The sequence below is a fragment of the Notolepis coatsorum genome, assembly GCF_963971535.1.
Source record: "Notolepis coatsorum genome assembly, chromosome: 14".
Classification (NCBI taxonomy): Eukaryota; Metazoa; Chordata; class Actinopteri; order Aulopiformes; family Paralepididae; genus Notolepis; species Notolepis coatsorum.
Genome location: NC_140178.1, coordinates 7474354 through 7495834, shown reverse-complemented (window position 1 = coordinate 7495834; position 21481 = coordinate 7474354). Strand labels below are relative to the sequence as shown.

General features: G+C 42.7%; 1 protein-coding gene across 1 annotated transcript in view; it reads left to right on the top strand.

The window, feature by feature from the left end:
* arf2a (ARF GTPase 2a) overlaps positions 1-21481 on the top strand; it is a gene marked incomplete at its 3' end in the record, with an annotated part of 28749 nt that overhangs the window by 4390 nt on the left and 2878 nt on the right. The window contains exons 2-4 of the mRNA XM_084328343.1: positions 9495-9652; positions 13167-13277; positions 18670-18794. Coding sequence (XP_084184469.1) covers positions 9505-9652; positions 13167-13277; positions 18670-18794 — 384 coding nt within the window. The 5' untranslated portion in view covers positions 9495-9504. The remainder of the gene's footprint in view (positions 1-9494; positions 9653-13166; positions 13278-18669; positions 18795-21481) is intronic.

The window sequence follows — 21481 nt, the reverse complement described above, 5'->3', positions numbered from 1 at the left end:
CCCCCGGAGCCTAGTGGTCTGTTCACTTCCCACCGGTTGACTTAGCGGGCTATGGTGACTAGTGAGAGACTGTCCAAAGACACACGGTGGTGGTGGTGGGTGGGTGGGTCACCGGGGACAATTGAGTGACGGAAGGTGGATGAAAATTAGGGCTGCCTCTGTCCATCTTCTCGATTTTAATCGGTCGGTTTGGTCTCAGTCGACAATGACTTTTATTAGTAAATGAACGAATGCGTTATTAGCGAGAGTAGACTTCAGAGTGACCGTGCTGCTCCTAACGGGAGATTTGAGAACCGCTGGTTATACTACGTTGCTAGAGAGCCCCTTGCTACTGCACGCCACCCTAATGCTTGGGCAGAGTCAGGCCTGTACACTGCGATGATATGATCGCGAATTGCCCCTTTAATTGGCCGTTGCGATTGGTAAATATTATCTGGGGGCGGGCTTGCGAGTAGTGCTTTCAAGCCTTGCATTCGCATTTCACTCCTAAATTATCCAAGGCGTGTGATGACGCCACTCACGCGAGCTGTCAGTGCGACACAATGTCGTGGTGCTATGAAAGAATCTGTCGGCAATGAATGAACTTACTGCGATCACCGATAGCCTGAGTGAAAAAAAAGATTTGCGTGTGGAGTGAATCTAGGTCACGCTATATACTTGGTACTTGTAGTCTATCGTGCGATTAAAGACCATGTCCCTATCTGCGTAGTCTATACATCCAACACCAAATCCCATAATTCCTAGCAAAACGAAACTGAATGTGGCCTCTCTTCCTTTCAATATGGACTATTGCATCGCCAAAGAAGCACCTCATTTCAATACATTTAAGATACAAATTTTGCTCTGCAAGAACAACGGAGTGGATATCAGTCCATCTTATGACAACCACGTCCGATGTGGAGAGATGATAAGATGATGATGATTGACGTGATGATGTGATGATTGATTGACGGGGACACGGACACTTCTAACGTTCAGGTTCAGCCATGCATTAGGTGAGTAGTAGTAGCCCACTATTAGGACGTGAAATACTGTCTACTTAAATTTATAAAATATCAACCTATCTATCTATCTATCTAATAATGAGACAATATGCAAATAAGATAATACTAATAATTGTCACTGTGTCCCCGTATATGAAATGAAAGTGGCTTGCAACTTTACTGGCTGTCACAAACTGTTTATTTCTCGTTTAGCATAGTATTACATTCCACTTCTATAAACAATCAAAGTCCTACCGTAAGAGCCTCATACGGGTCAATTAAACCTTTTTGATTAGTCTTTCCTTCGAGCTAAGTTGGACTGAACATTTCACTGTCAAAAGCGCAAATGTAAATAAGGTTGCAGGTTGCGTCGCAACACGGTTTTCAAAATAAAGGTCACATATACAAATACCTCTCAATTCTTACAAAAAAAGTCCCGGATATACATAAACATTAATTGGCATAGATCTCTATAAACGGCCCAACACATTGATCACTTTAGGCACACACTGAAACCAGTAACATCACAAATATGAAGCAGGTAATTACCCATACAAATAATAAACCTTTCATGGGGTTATTTACAATAATAATTCATTTGATTTCTAAAGCACTTTTCATTGTGAAACAAATGTATGCAGAGTTTCTTGTCCTCCTGATTAATGCAATGGTGTGTGTGTGTTGTGGTGATCTCATTCAAGGAGCACTACACAAGCGCGCACACACACACACACACACAGTTTGTTGTTTTTGTTCTATTAGTGATTTACACACTTTGTCGGTTGGTTCATTATAAAAGATACAAACCTGAAAACAAACGCACTTAAATGTTAAATAAAAGGACCACAGTAATGAGGCAGGAGGAACATATTTTTTTAATAATGGTAAAATTGTAATTAAAAAATTTGCCCCTAAAAAATATTTTTTGCCCCTATGTCTCATTTAGGGGCAAGTGTGCCCCTAGTGAAAAAGCTTAGCGTACAGCCCTGAGAGTGTTGTCACCCTAATGCTTGGGCAGAGTGTTGTCACCCTAATGCTTGGGCAGAGTGTTGTCACCCTAATGCTTGGGCAGAGTGTTGTCACCCTAATGCTTGGGCAGAGTGTTGTCACCCTAATGCTTGGGCAGAGTGTTGTCACCCTAATGCTTGGGCAGAGTGTACATATGTCTATACTGAACACTGTGACCTCATTTTCTACTTTTTTTTTTTTTTTTTTTTGGTCTTTTTCCCCCTCCATTTTCCTCCGATTTTCTCCCATCCCAATGTTAGTCGTATGCCAATTCCCAGTCCCTTCCTGGTCGCTGCGCTTTACCCCCCACAGTCAGATCATTTGGGAGAGTGGAGGCTACCACGTGCTTCCTCCGACACACGTCCAGCCAATCACCGCTTCTTTTCACCTGGCAGCGCGGATTCTCATTGAGAGGGCGTAGCGTGTGGGACAGGGTTCGAAATTAACGGGGGCTCGGGGCAAAATGCCCTTGAAAATGGACAAAATGCCCCCGAATATCAGTTAAGGGGGGCAGAAAATGCCCCCGACAGTTTACTAATTATATATATAATTATATATATGATCTACAGTGCGAGCATTTCCCTTGTATTTGGCCCTAATAATATGTGTGTGTGCGCCACCCGGAAAAATCATTTACTCGAGACGAGTGACGATTACAAAACAGCTCCGCTGTTATAATAGTCCCACATTACACAAGGCGCATAAACGTCCAATCACAGTAGCGCCCGAAAACAAAGTCACGGTACCGGCTTAGGCAAGTTATACATTCAGAATCAGACAACGCAAAAAAATCAGCCAGCCATGAAGCCCATTCATTTTTATTTTGAGCAAAAGAGAGACGAGGAGAAAGAGAGGAATCCGGCTGACATGGCTTTTGAAGTGATATTCGCACGTGTTTTTGCGGGTCCAGTCCCCACGGTATGTTGACAGAATTCGCAAAACACCTTATCGACTGAAGCATAAAAGTCATTAGGATACTGCTCTGCTCTGAATTTAGGGCTTAGTGGGGAATTTCTTCCGACGTTAACGTTAACGACGCACCGAAGCAGCTAGACCATTTCTCCGTGTTGTGTGTAACACGCAGCGGTCCCCGCCTCCTCCCTCCTTGCAACAAACGTTCCACCCAAAAACGGAATTTCTATTTCATAATGAATTAAATAATTGTATAAAGAATTTTCAATGTTCTGTCATCTAATAATATATTCCATTACCTTTCCTATCTGTATCAAAGTCAAAATGTTGGTATCATAACAACACTACAACATACAAAAGCAGCTTGACAACCGATATCCTTTGCGTTTGATTGATTGAAAACTTTATTAACAGATTGCAGAATGGGTACAATACAGTACAGCTCAATACACACAAGTTAAGGGGATGCAGACCAGAGAAAGACTTTCGTCTTGTTTACATCAGGGTCCCCCATTTTCAATTCATAGTGTGCACACGCACAGTATAATAATGCATGAGATAAATAGTTAATAAACTCTGTGTTACTTGAACAATTTTCACTGTGCTCCTAAATTTCTTTGTGTGCTCCTAAATTTTTATTTAGATTTTATTTATTAACATTTTATTTAGGAGCACATGTGCTCCTTGGGAAAAAGGTTAGCGTAGAGCCCTATATATGGAGACATTAACATTACATTATCAAACATAGGGACGAAGACTGTAAAAAAAAGTGTCAACAATGTTTTATAATCCTTATGTTAATTTTCATCATAAAAATTCAGTGCCCCCGAAATACAAAAAAAAGCCCCCGAAAATCAATTAAGGGGGGGCAAAAAAAGCCCTTGAAAAAAAATGTTAATTTCTAACCCTGGTGTGGGAGGACCACACTATCCCCCTCACGTCCAATCCGCGCTTAGCAGGCGCCCCGACCGAACTGTAGGAGTCGCTGTTTACAACGACCCGGACCCACCCCGCCAGCTTCTCCCACCCTCTGATACAGCCAATTGTATCAGTGCAGACGGCCAGCCAAGCTGGTGACAACCCCGGAGCTGTGAGCTGGATTCGAACAGGCGAACCAAGCTCACAGCTCCGGGGCTGGTGACGAACGCAATCTCCGCTCGACCACCTAACCGCCTCTCATTTTCTACTTCTAAATTACATGCTATACTATGTTTGATACTATCTTGTCTAGCACAGTCTCTGGAGCGTAACAGTAAGAAGCATTTTGTATGAAAGTATTCTGTACTTCTGTATGACAACTATTAAAGAAACTTGAAACTTGAGTGTTGTCACCCTAATGCTTGGACTGAGGGTAGAAATTCTAATGCTTGGACTGAGGGTAGAAATTATAAGTGCTGGCGGGGCTTACAGTGAGAAGCACATATCTAAGCACTAGAGTTAAGTGGAAATAAAAATTTCCAGATTTGTCGATTTAACATTGATTTAGTAGACAAAGTCCTATGACTTATTAGCCTAGTCGACCAGGAATGTCTTTAGTCAAGGACGGCCCTAAATTCTTGGGTGATCGATCAAAGCGCTTTGTTTGTTTTTGAAGTTTCCATACAAGTCCCACTTCTCATTTCAATGCATTTGAAGGGCCTAGGAATGTGGTTTGTTGGCTTTGTGTTTGCAGCTAAATGTTGATGTGTGCTCTTTAAAACGCACCCGTTGGCAACATTTATCGTTTAGTCAGGGGTAACACAGCACCAGGTTACATCCTTCAGTCAGGGGTAACACGGTGCCTTCAGTCAGGGGTTACACCGCAGTGGAAATAAAAAGTTATTCAGACACGCCCCCGGGCCCCTTATGAGAGCCACCTATGATGAAGAACACATAATTGATGATGGACAAGTATGTGTTCCTTTATGCTTTCAGCAATTGCATTGAAGGCAAAGATCTTTTTTTTTTTACCAAATACTATTTGAATTAGCAATGGAATCTTTCCGAAATTGAAACAAACTGAAAACTGTGACCGCAACAGTCGATTCCAGGACAGTGTCATGGTGTCTTGAGCAAGACCGTTAACCCCTAACTGCTCCCGATGAGCAGGTTGACACAGGGAGCGAAATTAACTTTTTGACTCACCGGCCAGTGGCGGGTAGATGGGAAGAATCTACCCGCCAAGCATATTTCTTACCTGCCAACTTTTTTTTTAATTTTTTATTATTTTATATACATTTTTATATAATCATACTTGTGATTGTGTTATCTGCGAGACATCGCCACCTCGCTGTCTGCAAACAGCTCCACTGTCTGTGTGTATACTCGAGTGGCCTCCAGCTCCAGCAAGGATTCTCCGGCGCTGCAGCTGGGCCCTAAACGCTACATTCAGCATGCAAAAGGATTCTCCTGCGCTGCACCTGGACCCTAGTCAGCAGCCCTCACTCATGCGATGTAAGCCAGGGACTCGAATACGCATGTTGTTGTTGTAGGACATTGATGCCAGGAGCTATCTGTAGCTACTGCTGGATGGCGTTGGGACAACGCCTCAGTGAACTATTTAGTTTACTGCGACATTTCGTAGTGACTAGTGAGCTACCTAGCCAACGGAGGTATTATGCACTGGACTATTGCTGGAGGATTTGTTGATGTCTGGAGCTATCAGTAGCTAGCCAGCTGGATAACGTTACACAATGTATTAAACTAAGTGAATAGTTGACTGGGTCATTTTGTAACGGTAGCTAACGTTATCTCATGAAGGTCCCACACTGACTAGACTAACGTCACGGTGACTCAGAGGCAATAGCCTCTGTTTACATGCAGGCATACAGAAACAGGTGGGGAGTATAGGAGCAGCAGCAGTGCGCGGTGCGCTACATGTCTGTGCTGAGACAGCGAGTGAGAACTCCGCTAAAGAATTGGATCATGATTTTCGGTTTTCACATGACTATTTGATTGCCCGCCACACGGCGGTCAGGCCTCTCAGTGGGAGGCGCCAAACGTAAAAACTGAGCGCAAATGGCGGGTGGCGCTCTCTAGTTTCGGTCCCTGGGTTGACACCTTGCATTGTCTCCTCTGCCATCGGTGTGTGGATGAGAGACATAAGTTGTAAAGCGCTTTAGATAAAAGCACCCCTGGTCAAGGGGTAACTCAGTGCTCTGGGAAAACCTTTAACTAAGGCTACGATTAGACGGAGAGAGTCTGAACAGAAACCGCAAAAGTCGTCTTGCGGTCTCACTTTTAATTTTGCGTTTAGACTAGCGTTTTGGGATGGAATTCTCCGTGCAGACGAGGCTGTAACGACTCGAGACGACGGAGCCCCGCTGTCACACGATTGGCGCATATGTCACATGACGTGCTGTGAAGACCCGCCCTACTCTGCCTCTGATTCGCAGACTGTGGGTGGGGAATGTGATTGGACCAAAGCAGAGTCACTCACAAACAGTGGGTCCAGTCACTAATAGTTGTGATAGCCGCGGGACAGATTCTTGTGTATTTAAAAGTACTGCCAATGTAGCCTTCAGGTGATCGCCATGGATAGAATCAGACATGCTTTGTTTACGCTTCTAGGCTACTGGCGCATGCCTGTGATGTAAGCAGTACGCGCGACGAGAGCCTTGACAACCCTTTTGTCATCGTTTTATGCGGTTTGACAGTTTAGATGATAGCGCAAAGGTTTATCGTTTCTAGGAATTCCACCCAGGAAGGTGGTCTCACTTTTTTGCGGTTTCTCCCCGTAAAACCGCTGTTTCCGTATAAACGAAAGGCACATCCGAAAAAATATTTTTGCGGATTCACCTGCTAGCGTTTCCGTCTAAACAGGGCCTAAGGTAACCAGCATCCCAATATATTTAGATTTATCATACAACAAGTAAAGTACAACAAATATAAGTTTGGCATCCAACCAGAGTGCAAATATAACAGTAAAGTGCAACAGCAATATACAATGTGCAGGTGATAAAGCTTGGTATAAATGAGTACTACTGAGTAACGATGCTAATCAGATGTTTATACAGTTGTAGTAATATGTACAGTGATACAGGTATAAAGACACTGGTAGTAAGTCATACTGGCCAGTAGCGTAACTAGTAAGAGTAGGTAAGGGACATGTACAGATATAAATATAGTATACAGTAGGGCTGTCTTAAATACTTCGAAGCTTCGTTCGATGGGCATGGGCTTCGAATATGAAAAGAAAATTCGATTATGTAAAAAAAATATATATATGAATTTTATTTTTAGGCATGTAGGTGTATATGTGTTTGAGGATGATATCCTTCAAACAGGCAATAGTGATGATGATATAATTTGGGCAGTGCTGAGCTGGGTTACTTTCCTCCAGTGTATTTGTCCCCCGGCCCCACCCAATGGCCCCATGCACTAGTGTTGTCACGATACTGGAATTTCGACTTCGATACGATACCTTGAAAAGTATCGATACTTCGATACCATTTCGATACCCAATTTTTTTTTTTTTTTTTTTTTTTTTTTTTAACAAATTTAGCTTTTGTTGCTGGTTGATTCTCCTCAGCTTCGAGTCTGGTACTATAAGAGAAGATAAATATAACACTTTTAAAACCCTTTGTTTATCTTTAGATCACACATTTAAAAATAACTGTTCATCTCACTTCAATCATTTTTATTGCAAATGCAGAACATGGTATTTTCTCAAGCAGACAGATGTAAATCTGTGTTGCATGTACCTCACAAACTGAACAGTTAGTAACAGTTTTTATTTAAAGATAACGAGAGCAAGCGAGAGAGAGAGGTAGATAGAGAGAGAGGTAGCGGTAGATAGAGAGAGGGAGCGAGAGAGAGAGAGAGGTAGCGGTAGATGGAGAGAGAGAGAGAGAGGCTATGCTCGGAGCATTTTAGTAATGTTACATTTTCAACAAGATTGCTGCTATTTAAACACTTGGTGGAAACGGGGTAACGTTAACCTTATGTCGACTGTAGTATTGTATGACCTCGACATAACGTTTACACGTTAACGTTACTCCGTTTCCATGCAGTATTTATAACGGTGGCCAGCTAAGCTAAGGGAGCTAACTGCTAGCATTAAGCTAACGGAGGAACGACAGCTAAAGTGCACTTTCTTCAACCTCGAACCTAAATTCCTTAGCAACCCGTGTTACCAAGTAAACAAATCACGGAACGATAGCCTAGTACTACTAACGTTAGCTCCCAGAACGATAGCCAGTTAGCCCGCACCAGCCTAGTACTACTAACATTAGCTCCCAGAACGATAGCCAGTTAGCCCGCACCAGCCTAGTACTACTAACGTTAGCTGCCAGAACGATAGCCAGTTAGCCCGCACCAGCCTAGTACTACTAACGTTAGCTCCCAGAACGATAGCCACGACAGCTAACGTTAGCTAATAATAGCGTTGTTTACAAACTGAAGACAGGGCTGCGCTGCCCGGCTGTGAGAGGGAGGAGGCTGCAGCAGCTTGTGTCTGTTGCTCTGAGCGAGGAGGAGGAGGAGGCGCGTCTGTCTGTCAACAACTTGCGGGAGCAAGCCAGCTGGTACCGATACTGCAGAAAGTATCGGTACTTCGGGAAATGAGTATCGAAGCCGTTTTAAATATTCAGTATCGATATGTATCGATACTTCGATATTTTTGACAACACTACCATGCACACACACACATACACACACACACAAATCGAAGTAATTTTTTTTTCTTTTTCTCAAAGCTTGTGCCATCGAACGAAGCTTCAAATTATTTAAGACAGCCCTAATATCGGAGAATGCGTTCGTCACCAGCCCCGGAGCTGTGAGCTGGATTCGCCTGTTCGAGTCCAGCTCACAGCTCCGGGGGTTGTCACCAGCTTGGCTGGCCGTTCACACTAATACAATTGGCTGTATTAGAGGGTGGGAGAAGCTGGCGGGGTGGGTCCGGGTCGTTGTAAACAGCGACTCCTACAGTTCGGTCGGGGCGCCTGCTAAGCGCGGATAGGACCTGAGGGGGATAGTGTGATCCTCCCACACGCTACGCCCTCTCAGTGAGAGTCCGCGCTGCCAGGTGAAAAGAAGCAGTGATTGGCTGGACGTGTGTCGGAGGAAGCACGTGGTAGCCTCCACTCTTCCAGATGATCTGACTGTAGGGGGTAGGTGCGCAGCGACCAGGAAGGGATTGGGAATTGGCATACGACTAACATTGGGATGGGAGAAAATCTGAGGAAAATGGAGGGGGAAAAAGATATATATATAAAAAAAAAAAGGACAGCCCTAATATATATATATATAAGTGTAAATATTTTATACTATACTAAAATACTAGGTCTTGTGGCATGTTTTAGTTAAAACATCCCCATTTCATGTAAATTCAGTTGAATTGCAACCCTGCACTGTGCTGCATTCAACATGCAGCGCACTCCTCCATCACATCCAGAGACCAGACTGTAACATGAGAAGCATCACTGTGGTGGTTTTGAATGGGGGAAATCTGTAACACTAAAGATGGCGGCGACGACAAAGAATTGCTGCAAGATAAACATACATTTGTTGTTTAAATAATAATAATAATAAAATGATAGATTCTTCCAAATGGCATATCGTATCGGCCTTAAAACAAGACCCTTCTTCTTCCTCCCGTCTCTCCCTCTCCAGATCAGCCAAGATGGGGAACATGTTCACCCACCTGTTTAAAAACCTCTTTGGTAAAAAAGAGATGAGGATCCTGATGGTCGGGCTGGACGCCGCCGGGAAGACCACCATCCTCTACAAGCTCAAGCTGGGAGAGATCGTGACCACGATCCCTACCATCGGTGAGTCCCCCCCCCCCCGCCCCCCGCTTCTCTCAGCCATAACATCCCATAATGCCCCCTGGATCGCTTGCCCCACGACGTTGCGATTTTTGATTTCATGCCGTCTAGTCGCCTGTTGTTGCCCCACGGTCTCGGGGCTTGAGTTGTGGAAATGAACCTTGGTAGTAAAGCTCTACCCCCCCCCCCCCCCTTCTCCTCCTCCACTCTGGGTCTAATGACTGGCCACATGTCCCAGGACTCTGCCCTAAGCTGCCCCCAGGAGCTGAAGTAATGAGAGAGAGAGAGAGAGAGAGAGAGGGAGGCCCCTGCAGAGGACGACAGGACAGACGGCATATAGGACATATAGCTAGGGCTGGGCGATATGACGATATTATATAAATATCGGGTACAGTTCATTAACGATACACTTTTTCAACGTATCGTGGATATCGTGATGTTTTGCCCAAGAGGATTGTGTCGCGTCAATCTGTCCACACGTTACTCGTTCATATCTCAGCCCGTGCTGAGATATGCCCATTCCGCGGTCTGTTAATAAAGTTTTCAATCAGACAGATGTATGGAAAGGCTTTTATTATAACATTCGTTGTAGTAAAATCATTATGCCTCATTTAGTCATCCTGTTGAGCACTGGTCTCCTACTCGACGGCCGCGGGGAGCTAACGTTAGTAGCTTTGTTGACGTTGTTCAGCCACAGGACATTCAGGAAGTAAAAAACTAGGAGCTTGCCGATTGGTGCTAAGAACAGCAGGGCGGGTGCAAGCGCTGTGACGTAATTGGCAGACTCTACTGTCAATCAAAATTATATGTTTCCGTCAGAATGAATGAGTGAAGACTTTGTTAAAGGGTTGCAGAATGGGTACAATACAGTACAGGAGGATGAAGACCAGAAAAAGACTTTTGACTTTTTTACATAAGGGTCCTCTATTTTCAATTCATCAAAACATTTAGAGACATACATATATACAGTAGTTTCATTAAAATGCTATTGATTGATTGATTGATTGATTTAAAACTTTATTAACATATTGCAGAATGGGTACAGTACAGCTCAATACATACAATTGTTAAGGGGATGCTGACCAGAGAAAGACTTTAGTCTTGTTTACATCAGGGTCCCCCATTTTCAATTCATCATATTTCATATCTAAATCATATAATATCTCATTGCTAAATATATGCAATATATAATCTAATAATCTAAATCTAATATATAATATAAAAATGCTAAATGCATGGGTATTTTATTTTGTCTTTAATGTTAGCTTGCAAAATCAAATACTGTCTTGGTAAGCCTCATAATGAATTGTTTGGGGTAAAAAAGAAAAACATCGTGATGTGTATCGTGTATCGCCGAAAGGTCAGAAAATATCGTGATATCATATTTAGGCCATATCGCCCAGCCCTACATATAGCCTGGTCTGTCTGTCAGGACTACCTGGAAGAAGAGATCTTGTATCTCAACGGGACATTCCTGGATAAATAAAGGATACATAAAAAATACACCTTTCAGAGGACCTGGCTGAGACGTGATCTCTCAGGACTCGTCTGGTCTGTCTGTAATAATAAATTGTATTTGTAATGCACTTTTTGTTCACTAGGATCCCAAAGTGCTACAGGGTTAAAAAGATAAAATAATTATTAATAAAAAATAGAACATAGTTAAAAACACAGTATAAACGGAACATTTAAAACGGCACAAGAAAAAAATAAAATCACAAGAAAAAGCTAGCGATCAAAGGCCTTTTGAAACGGATAGGTTTACAGGCCTGCTTTAACAGAGGCCAGGCTCTGTGGTGCCCTCAGCTGGATGGGGAGGCTGTTCCACAGGCGTGGTGCAGCCGAGCAGAAGGCCCGGTCCCCCCCCAGGGTGCAGAGCCGGGTACTGGGGACCCAGAGGAGGAGCAGGCTACCTGCAGATCTGAGGGTCCCCCAGGGTGCAGAGCCTGGTACTGGGGACCCAGAGGAGGAGCAGGCTACCTGCAGATCTGAGGGTCCCCCAGGGTGCAGAGCCGGGTACTGGGGACCCAGAGGAGGAGCAGGCTACCTGCAGATCTGAGGGTCCCCCAGGGTGCAGAGCCGGGTACTGGGGACCCAGAGGAGGAGCAGGCTACCTGCAGATCTGAGGGTCCCCCAGGGTGCAGAGCCTGGTATTGGGGACCCAGAGGAGCAGGCTACCTGCAGATCTGAGGGTACCCCATGGTTCAGAGTAGGGGTGGACGGTATGGTCTAAAATTTATATCACGGTATAATTTGAAGCATAGACGGTAACGGTATATATCACGGTATCAGTGTTTCCGTTACAATAATTTTTTTTGCCTGATAGGCAGGCTATATAAAGAGTGACATCCTCAAGGCATGTAGATTTATAATATTTTAACTTAAAACTAGGCTACTTTTGCGTATAAAGTCATTATATTCCAAATAAAATAAGTCCCGAGTCCGTGCTGCTCCCATTGCAAACAGCCGGGCTGGATGCTGGATTTTGCTAGAAGCATATGTAGCCGCAGAGCCAGCGGCGCTTTCAGGTCTGGTCACAGCTTTCAGCCGTTGGGTGGGGGGGCGCTGTTGAGCGGACCTGACCTGAAAGCGCCGCTGGCTCTGCGGCTCTGCAGCTGCATGCTATTCGCAAATCCACTGCTGCAGCCGTCCTCCCGGCTCCCGCTGCAGCCGTCGTTATCATAACACTACACGCATATCATAATGTTTACAGCAAACTGTAGTTGATCACCAGGTATGTTTTTATTAACGTAGAATAATTCATATAAGAAAAACGATAGGGACATCTCTTACCTTTCTCCACTGGTTAAAAATGCCAGGAACTGAAATTGAAACTTGCTGTGCGCCACGGTGATATGTGTTTATTATGAAATGACAATTGCGTGTTGACACGCCCACTGCGCGAAGCCTCCTAAATAACTTTTTCCAGTTTGCACATATCTATTATCTATGACTAATTCTATCTATTTTTAGGGGCAAATGCGATTGAAATAGTCGCGCTGTCGTTACATGACGTCATTGCTATTTTAGAGCTGCTCTACCGGTTACACGGTATAGTCAAAATCCATACCGTAGAGCAAATTAATACCGTTTATACCGTTTATAACTTTATACCGTCCACCCCTACTTTAACGGAAAGATTATTTCCGTTAAATGTTCCGTTTGTTAGATCTCCAAGTGTTTGGAATGAGGACCATGTAGATTTAACTGTGAAATAAGCACACAATTGACCGTTTTGACGAGCCGTCAACGCAGACCATTAAGAAACAATGTGCTTATTTCACACATTTTGTACGTGGCCCCGTCTACACGGTTCTCTCAGAATGTTATGTCTTCCTTGTTCACTAACCTCTCTCACCCGCTCTCTTTCTCTTCCTCTCTATCTCTTGCTCTCTCTCCCACTCTCTCATTCTCTTGCTCTCTTCCTCTTTTCTCTCTCTCTCTCTCTCTCTCTCTCTCTCTCTCTCTCTCTCTCTCTCTCTCTCTCTCTCTCCCTCCCCCCCCCCCCCCTCCACAGGTTTTAATGTTGAGACGGTAGAATATAAGAACATCAGCTTCACGGTGTGGGACGTGGGCGGTCAGGATAAGATCAGGCCTCTATGGAGGCACTACTTCCAGAACACACAAGGTGAGCCCCCCCCCCCCCCCCCAGGTCTCAGAACGGACTTCCACACACCGCTGTCATAGGGCTGGGCGATATAACGATAACGATAAATATCGCGATATCTTTTAATAATCGATATCGAATATCGAAATTAAAAAAAAATCTTTTTTTTTTTTTTTTTTTTTTACCTGCAACAGGGCAGTTTTAAAACCAGAGACAGTGGACAGACTTGTCTTTCTTGCCTGCAACTTAAAGTAATGGCTTTGCTTGTCCAAATGACAATACTGACAATTCAGATTTCTTTTTCTCTTGTCCATTTATTTTGTTTGCTTTCTAATTTAAAATACATTTTGAAACCGTCTGTACACAGTAGGCTATGTGTGCTAGCAGAACTAGACTCCAGTCACGAGTCACGGTGCACATGTGCGGTGGTTTGTCCACCAAAAAAGCGCCAAAAGATCGAAAATAAACTAGCAGAGCCAGAACTGTTCAACTCCTCTGGAGCCACAGCCAGCAGAGAAGCCGGTTTACTTTAGCTTTTAAACCAGCTGCAGCCTGATAACTGGAGTGTGAGGGGATGTAACACTAAAGATGGCGGCAATGACAAAAATGTTTTTTTTTTTTTTTTTTTTTTTATACTTATAACAATTCGATAATTATCGATATCGAGAAATAAAATAAAATTATCATATCGTTATCGCGATATGATTTTTTTCCATATCGCCCAGCCCTACGCTGTCATATCGGTAGTTCATGCTCCCTAATAATAATAAACTAGTGCTACCTAGAAATGTTTAAAGGTGTCATGCAGTGCTATTCCTAGCACTATTTGGGCAACTTTACACACTTCCTGTGAGTCTATGTAACACATGTGTAATTTTTATTCCAAAAATAATCATTGTTTTATATTTCTAATCTTGTACTCAAAACCAGCATTTTTCAGCCTCATGAAAGCAGGCTATTATTGGCTTGGCTCCACCCACACTTTGAGTGACAGCCACCCACCAAATAGCTCCGCCCATCTCCCCGTCATTCCATCCAGGTGGAGGTCTTATTGATTGATTGATTGATTGAAAACTTTATTAACAGATTGTAGAATGGGTACAATACAGTACAGCTCAATACACACAATTGTTAAGGGGATGCAGACCAGAGAAAGACTTTCGTCTTGTTTACATCAGGGTCCCCCCTTAGGTTTCAGGTTACATACAAATATGGTATGTCATAAATATAGAGATGTAGCAGTACTGTCTATCTATATATATATATGTTACCACTATTTGTAAAAGCCACAACCACGTTACCATATTTGTAATAATGTAAATCATTGTGTCGTTGTACATATTGTGTATACATCGTTAGAAGCTAACATAGGTTCCATCACTCTGAGAGTCCATGTTATGAATTATTACCACAGATATTTTCAGTTTTCAGGGTTGATCTAACAGTTTTGATTATGAAATCTCAGTCAAGGGTACCACAGGTCCTCTTCTCAGACCTGTGGGGCAAAGCACTGCACCATGCAAGCTACATGTCGCTGCATGTTGATCAATAGTAGCCCACTCGGTGCATCACAGTGGGCTACTATTGTGCTAACAACATGCTGCGACGTCTAGCTTGTTAGCCGGCATGAATACCCGATTTAAAATGGTTCTCTCCTCTTTGTATACCTTTGTCCTCACAAGTATTCTGCCAGGGAACTTATGGACACGACAATAGTAGTAGTTATAAGGTGTTTGAGCTTGTAACGTTAGTTAGCTCATAGCTATCGTGGTACACGAGAGCTATGAGCTAACTAACGTTACAAGCTCAAACGATAGCTATGAGCTAACTAACGTTACAAGCTCAAACACCTTATAACTACTACTATTGTCGTGTCCATAAGTTCCCTGGCAGAATAATTGTGAGGAAAAAGGTATACGAAGAGGAGAGAACCATTTTAAATCGGGCATTCATGCCGGCTAACAAGCTAGACGTCGGGGTATGTTGTTAGCACAATAGCTACCAAGCTAAGCTACGTTAGCTTCTAACGGTGTATACACAATATGTACAACGACACAATGATCAAACACCTTATAACTACTACTATTGTCGTATCCATAAGTTCCCTGGCAGAATACTTGTGAGGACAAAGGTATACAAAGAGGAGAGAACCATTTTAAATCGAGCACTCATGCTGGCCGACAAGCCGGACACCGCGGTTGTTGTTAGCACAATAGTAGCCCACTGTGGTGCACCGAGTGGGCCACCATTGATCAACATGCAGCGATGTGTAGCTTGCATGATGCGTGTGCAGTACACAGGTCTGAGAAGAGGACCTGCACATGATAGCAACCGGGAGCGTCGCGGAGCATTCCTAGATCCACTTCAACCAGCCGAGCGTCGGGAGCTCCAGCAGCTTGTCGATGTGCTAATAGCCTGGAGCCAGCTACCGTTAGCTTGCAGAGGCTATTAGCACACCGACAAGCTGTGTAGCCAGCAGGCTGAATGCTCCGCGACGCTGGTTGAAGTGGATCTAGGTAGCCAGCAGGCTGAATGCTCCGCGACGCCCCCGGTTGCTAACGCCGGCCCCGGCTGGTGCTAACTAGCTAGCGATCGCTCCCGAGTCCCGAGAGCTAACGCCGGTCTGTCTGTCGAAGAATGGAGGCGGGCATTACTAAAACCACAGAGCCAATCACATCACCGTGCGCTATAAACAGCGCCCTGTGACGTGCACCAGGTCGTCAAATCAACATGACCTGATTTACTAGAGGCAAACAGGGGATGGGCTGTAGCTGAGGAATTCGTCAATATAGTATTTAGGCCCAAAAACACATTGATACGAACTCCTATTACTATAATACAATGCTAGAGACTGAAAAATGACATTTATAACGCATAGCCCCTTTAAGAAGGAGTCGAGTCATTTTTCAAATCATTTATTTATGAAGCACGTTTAAAAACTCAAGAGCCAATCAAAGTGCTGTACAGTCAAAAGCATAAAAAATTCATAATACAAAAAGGCACAGCAGGACAAGACGGTACAGTAAGACAACACACGGATAGAGTAGCACACAGTACAATATAGCACATGGGACACTAGACATTTTTACTAAAGTACAATGAAGCAACCTACAGGATAATGGAGCACAAAAGAGCGCTTGTATAGGTTCATATTGAGAGTAGTCATGGGTTTTTAATTTGTACTTCAAATCACAGATCACGCTCCTTGAGTTATAAACATTTAGGAGCTCGTTTGGCTCCTTTGAAGAGATGCACTATAGCGTCTCTGTCTCAAAACCACGTTTAATCCAGGTGTCCTGAGTCATGACCTGTCCTGACCCTCATGACCTGTCCTGACCTCATTTCTCCTCGCTTCCTTCCACCCATATACACTTATATATTTATATTTACCGCATATATACATCTCCATACCTGCATAATAATCCTTCTATATACCTACTTATAAACCTGCATATAACTGTATGATGGCATGTGCAATTTTGTATTTACCGTATACACATATATACACATATGTCTGAATATACCTGCATATAATCCTTTTTACATACCTTAATATACCTTTTTACATACAACCCATATAACTGTATGATGGCATGTACAATAATGCTGTATATACCGTATATCTGTAGATAATTTATGTTTATTAAAGGATCCCCATTAGAGACGCATGAAGGAGCCTCTAGTCTTCCTGGGGTCCTGGACAAAACAAATACAATACAAATGTACAAATTAAAATAAAACAAAACACTAAAATTAAATATGAATACAAATTAACTTTTATAAAAATCAAATCTAACATTCCAGTCGAATAAAAAAAGAATACACGGATAACAGTTACTTGACAAGTTTGCAAGATATCTCTTAATATATTTTTTTAAAGTCATTTTGTTATGTATTGTAGATAAGATCTTTTTCGGCAGAGCATTCCAGAGTGCTATTGACCTATTATATGCCAGTGAGTTTGAGAAAATTAGATTTTGGTGCAGTTTTTGTTCTGATGTTACCAGAAGCGGCCCCTCTAGTGTTGTAACCATGTTCAGAAGTCATCTGCAACCGATGAGCCAAGCTGAACCAGTGCTGATAATGTTCCGCACCAGCCGATCATTTATTTCCAACCATCAGCCATGCCAGATGTTCATGCATGAAACCAATACTTGTCCTGTATGAACAGCCTAGTGCCAGGCGAGCCGCTGTATTCTGAGCAACCTGCAACTTTTTCAAATCAGATTTTGTAGCTGACGACCAGATAACAGGGCAGTATTCTAAGTGAGACAGAACCAAAGAATGAATAACTGATTTCATTATATCTGTACTAGGGCTGTCAGTTTATCGCATTAATTAGATTAATACAGCAAATTATCGCGTTATGAAAATTTACTCAAAATTAATTACGGGGGAAACAAATCTTTTTTTAAAATATCATTTTGTTTTTATCTCATTCACTCCATAAGAACGTAGAATACACATTTACAGACTTTTTTTTATATGTCCATTTGCATGTTCTTGGTATCTGATTCTAGGGGCATCTATGGATCTCAGGGAATGTATTCCCAATGTCAGAAATACTGTTGTCTGTTACTAGGCTTGAGTACATTGTAATGAACCAAATGAGAATATCAATACAACTTTTTTTTTTATCTTTGACTGTGAATAACACTATGCTCAAATTGACCAGACCTGAAAAATCTAAGCAAATGAATAGATGGAAGATGATTAAACAGAAGGTTTTGTAGATACAGTACTGAATTCTGCCATCCGGACACATGCAATTTGAAATATGATTATAGAATATCAGGCATAAAATAGTTATGTGATTAAAATGCGATTAATTAGATTAATTAATTACAAATCCTGTAATTAATTAGATACATTTTTTTTTAATCGCCTGACCGCCCTAATCTGTACATATCCCTTACCTACTCTTACTAGTTACGCTGCTGGCCAGTATGACTTACCATATATATAAAGCCATTACCATAGTGTCTTTATACCTGTATCACTGTACATATTAATACTACAACTCTGTACATGCATCTGATTAGCACTATTACTCTGTAGTACTAATCCATCCATTGTATATCCAGTCTAATCGCCTGTACATTGTATATCACTGTTGCACTTTACTGTTACATTTGCACTCTGGTTGGATGCCAAACTTCTTCTGGTTGTGCTGTACTTGTATCTAATCATTGGAGCTGAGATACTACTCTGTACCATCTGATTAGCACTACAGTCAGTAGTACTCATTTATATATTTTATACCCCGTTTAAATCACCTCTACATTGTATCTACTAGGGATGTCCGGTATTGGCATTCAAATGTAATATCGGAAATTATCTGTATCTGTTTAAAAAAATATATATATATATATATATACACACACGTGAGTCTAACGTACCGCGGTGCCGCCAGGCCTGATCTTCGTGGTGGACAGCAACGACAGGGAGCGGGTGAACGAGGCCCGAGAGGAGCTCACCAGGATGCTGGCGGAGGACGAGCTGAGGGACGCCGTGCTGCTGGTGTTCGCCAACAAACAGGTGAGCTGGGTTCTCTGTCTGGGGTGGGGGGAGGAGGGAGAGGGAGGGAGAGCGAGAGAACTCCACCATCTGGGTGGACCTCCGTAACACACTGGTTCTCAGCCAGGGAGCTCCCCAGCAGAACGAGGGAGAGCACATTCATTGGCTAGAAGTTGGACTAGTTTCAGTTTAAACTTCATTTTGAACAGGGACGGCACACATTAACACTTATATATATACCCCGTTGCGTGCCACCGCTCTATTCAATGACAGAGCGCTCACATTTTGTGAACGCATAAACTATATCTTAAATTATGGCTATATCTTAAATTATGGCTATGTGTCTAATACGACCGTCGCTTATCAATGACTTGTTTGCAGTCAACATTGTCCAAACGGATTGTTTTTTAATCGGTTCATTTCCGTTTTATGCCATTTTGAAAAACACTTGTTTTTTTAAACTTTCAGGAGAAAAAAATAGATTCTGCAGGAATCGTGCTTTACTGTAATACACAAAACACGTTGTCATTTTTCGGCCTATTTATGAATCGTTTTCAAATAAACGCTAGATTATCGATAGTATGTGTACTTATGCACGCTATAGAAGCGGGCTGAAAAATCCATTATCTTATTTCCTGATCAGCTACACACATTCACAGCCACACACACATATGGGACACGTTGATATATAGGTGAAAACGGCTCTGATTATCCCAATACTGGTAAAATAGATTCCTTACATCAGATCGGATGTTCTCCAAAAAGATTATTCCAATTCCTGATCGCCATTCCAAATATCGATCGCGTTTATTGATCCAACGCTGGGTGGTCGAAAGACATATTCCACGCTGTTCTGATGGTGGGCAATGACTGGGATCGTTTCCGGTTACTTGCCTGACAAGTAAAATGTGGAATCCGGACTCTTTTTTTCCCCCCCATGCGTTTCATTCAATCCAATCCAATGGGGTGCAGTACCATCCGGAGAGATGATAGGGGGCGGTATTTTCCCTGTTTGAGCTCAGACAGATCCCCACTGGTAACATGAGGCTATATTGATGAAATATTAATGGAAATCGCCAATAAAAAAAATAACTTTCTCGTCGTTGGCACTGAAGTGTTAATGAACATAAATGTAAATGTGTGAGACAGTGTTGTCCCTGGGCCTAGTGTTAAAAAGCAGCAAAAAAAGAAAGCATAACATATATGGCATACGGGTAATTAAGAACAGGTTAAAAACACATCATGCTAAATATTTACATCAGACATGTACAGACTAGTGCTGCACGATTAATCCAATCGCTGTGTCGGCCTGTGCAATTATATAACGGCAAAGAATAAAGGCTGTTAAAGAGCCATATATATGCATAGACATTAGGGTAGATCTTCAAATTCATTTATTTTAAACTCCAACCACGTGAATTTTTTTTCCCTAGACGTTCACAGAAAGGTAAAGAAACTATATATGTTGTATTTTATACATTGTCAGCGGCTTTAGACGTGAGAAGAAGCACTGAGGGAAGTGTTGTAGTCCTAAGAAGGAGACCCAGGGGTTTCGAAATTTCATAAAACTACATTACCCAGCTTACACCAGCCGCCGGCAACGGAAGTCGCATTTTTCGCACACATTTTCTGACGTAATTTTCGTCAACGTTATTGCCATAAAACACAACATATATTGTTTCTTCACCTTTCTGTGAACGTCTAGAGAAAAACTCGTCGCAACCCGGTGAAAATAGCGGAGCTATGGACATTATACAAAAGTAACTGTACTTACAGTAGATTTCATTCACGGTCTTTGCTGCCCTTTAACGCGCCTGGTGGTACTAAATCCAGATTGAACTCTGCCATTGGAAAGGGGAGATTATTATTAAGTGATGTACCTCATTAAAGTGACCATTGTGTTTCAACACGGCACTCCTTCGCCTCTGCGGCCTCAAATGGTCCTGTGAGACACGCCATAGTCGGCCTCCTCCCGCGCGGCATGGTGGTCAGCAGCGCTGCCTCACAGCACAAGGTCCGGGTTCGAACCCCAGCAGGGGGCCTTTTATGTGTGGAGTTTGCATGTTCAACCCTGTGTTCACGTGGGTTTCCTCTGGTTTCCTCTAGGCCTGACCCCTATTAGTCAACTAATCGGTCGAAAGGAGCCGTAGTCGACTGGCCAACCTCTTAGTCGAATATATATAATACATTTTTTATTTTAATTTTTTTTATCATTCTTTCCAAAAGAAAAGAGGCCTAGAAGCGTGGCTAACGCTAATGGCACGCACACCAGAGGCTAACTGCCTACGAAAACAGGCACAGAGGCACTGAAAGAGAATTTCACCTGTCTAATGAACACACTAGACTAGACAAATATCAAGATGTGTCCATCAGTGGACCAATTGCATGCTTTTTCAGAGGACAAGAAGCCTTCAGTCGACTCCTTCAGACATTAAGCCCCCCCCACAGCCCAAATGGAATTTTTTTTGGGTCGACCAATAGTCGACTAGCGGCAAATTTTAGTCGGGACAGCCCTAGACTTTCCTCCCACACCATAAAGACATGCATGTTAGGACTACAGATGAAAACTAGCTCATTAGCTAAACTCTGGCACATTTACATTGATGTGGAAACTGAAGATGTAGATAAATGTGCACTGTCCCTGGGTAATAAATAAATACACTTGTCAAACTCCCGATACCAGAACTACAACCTTGAACGAATGGAAA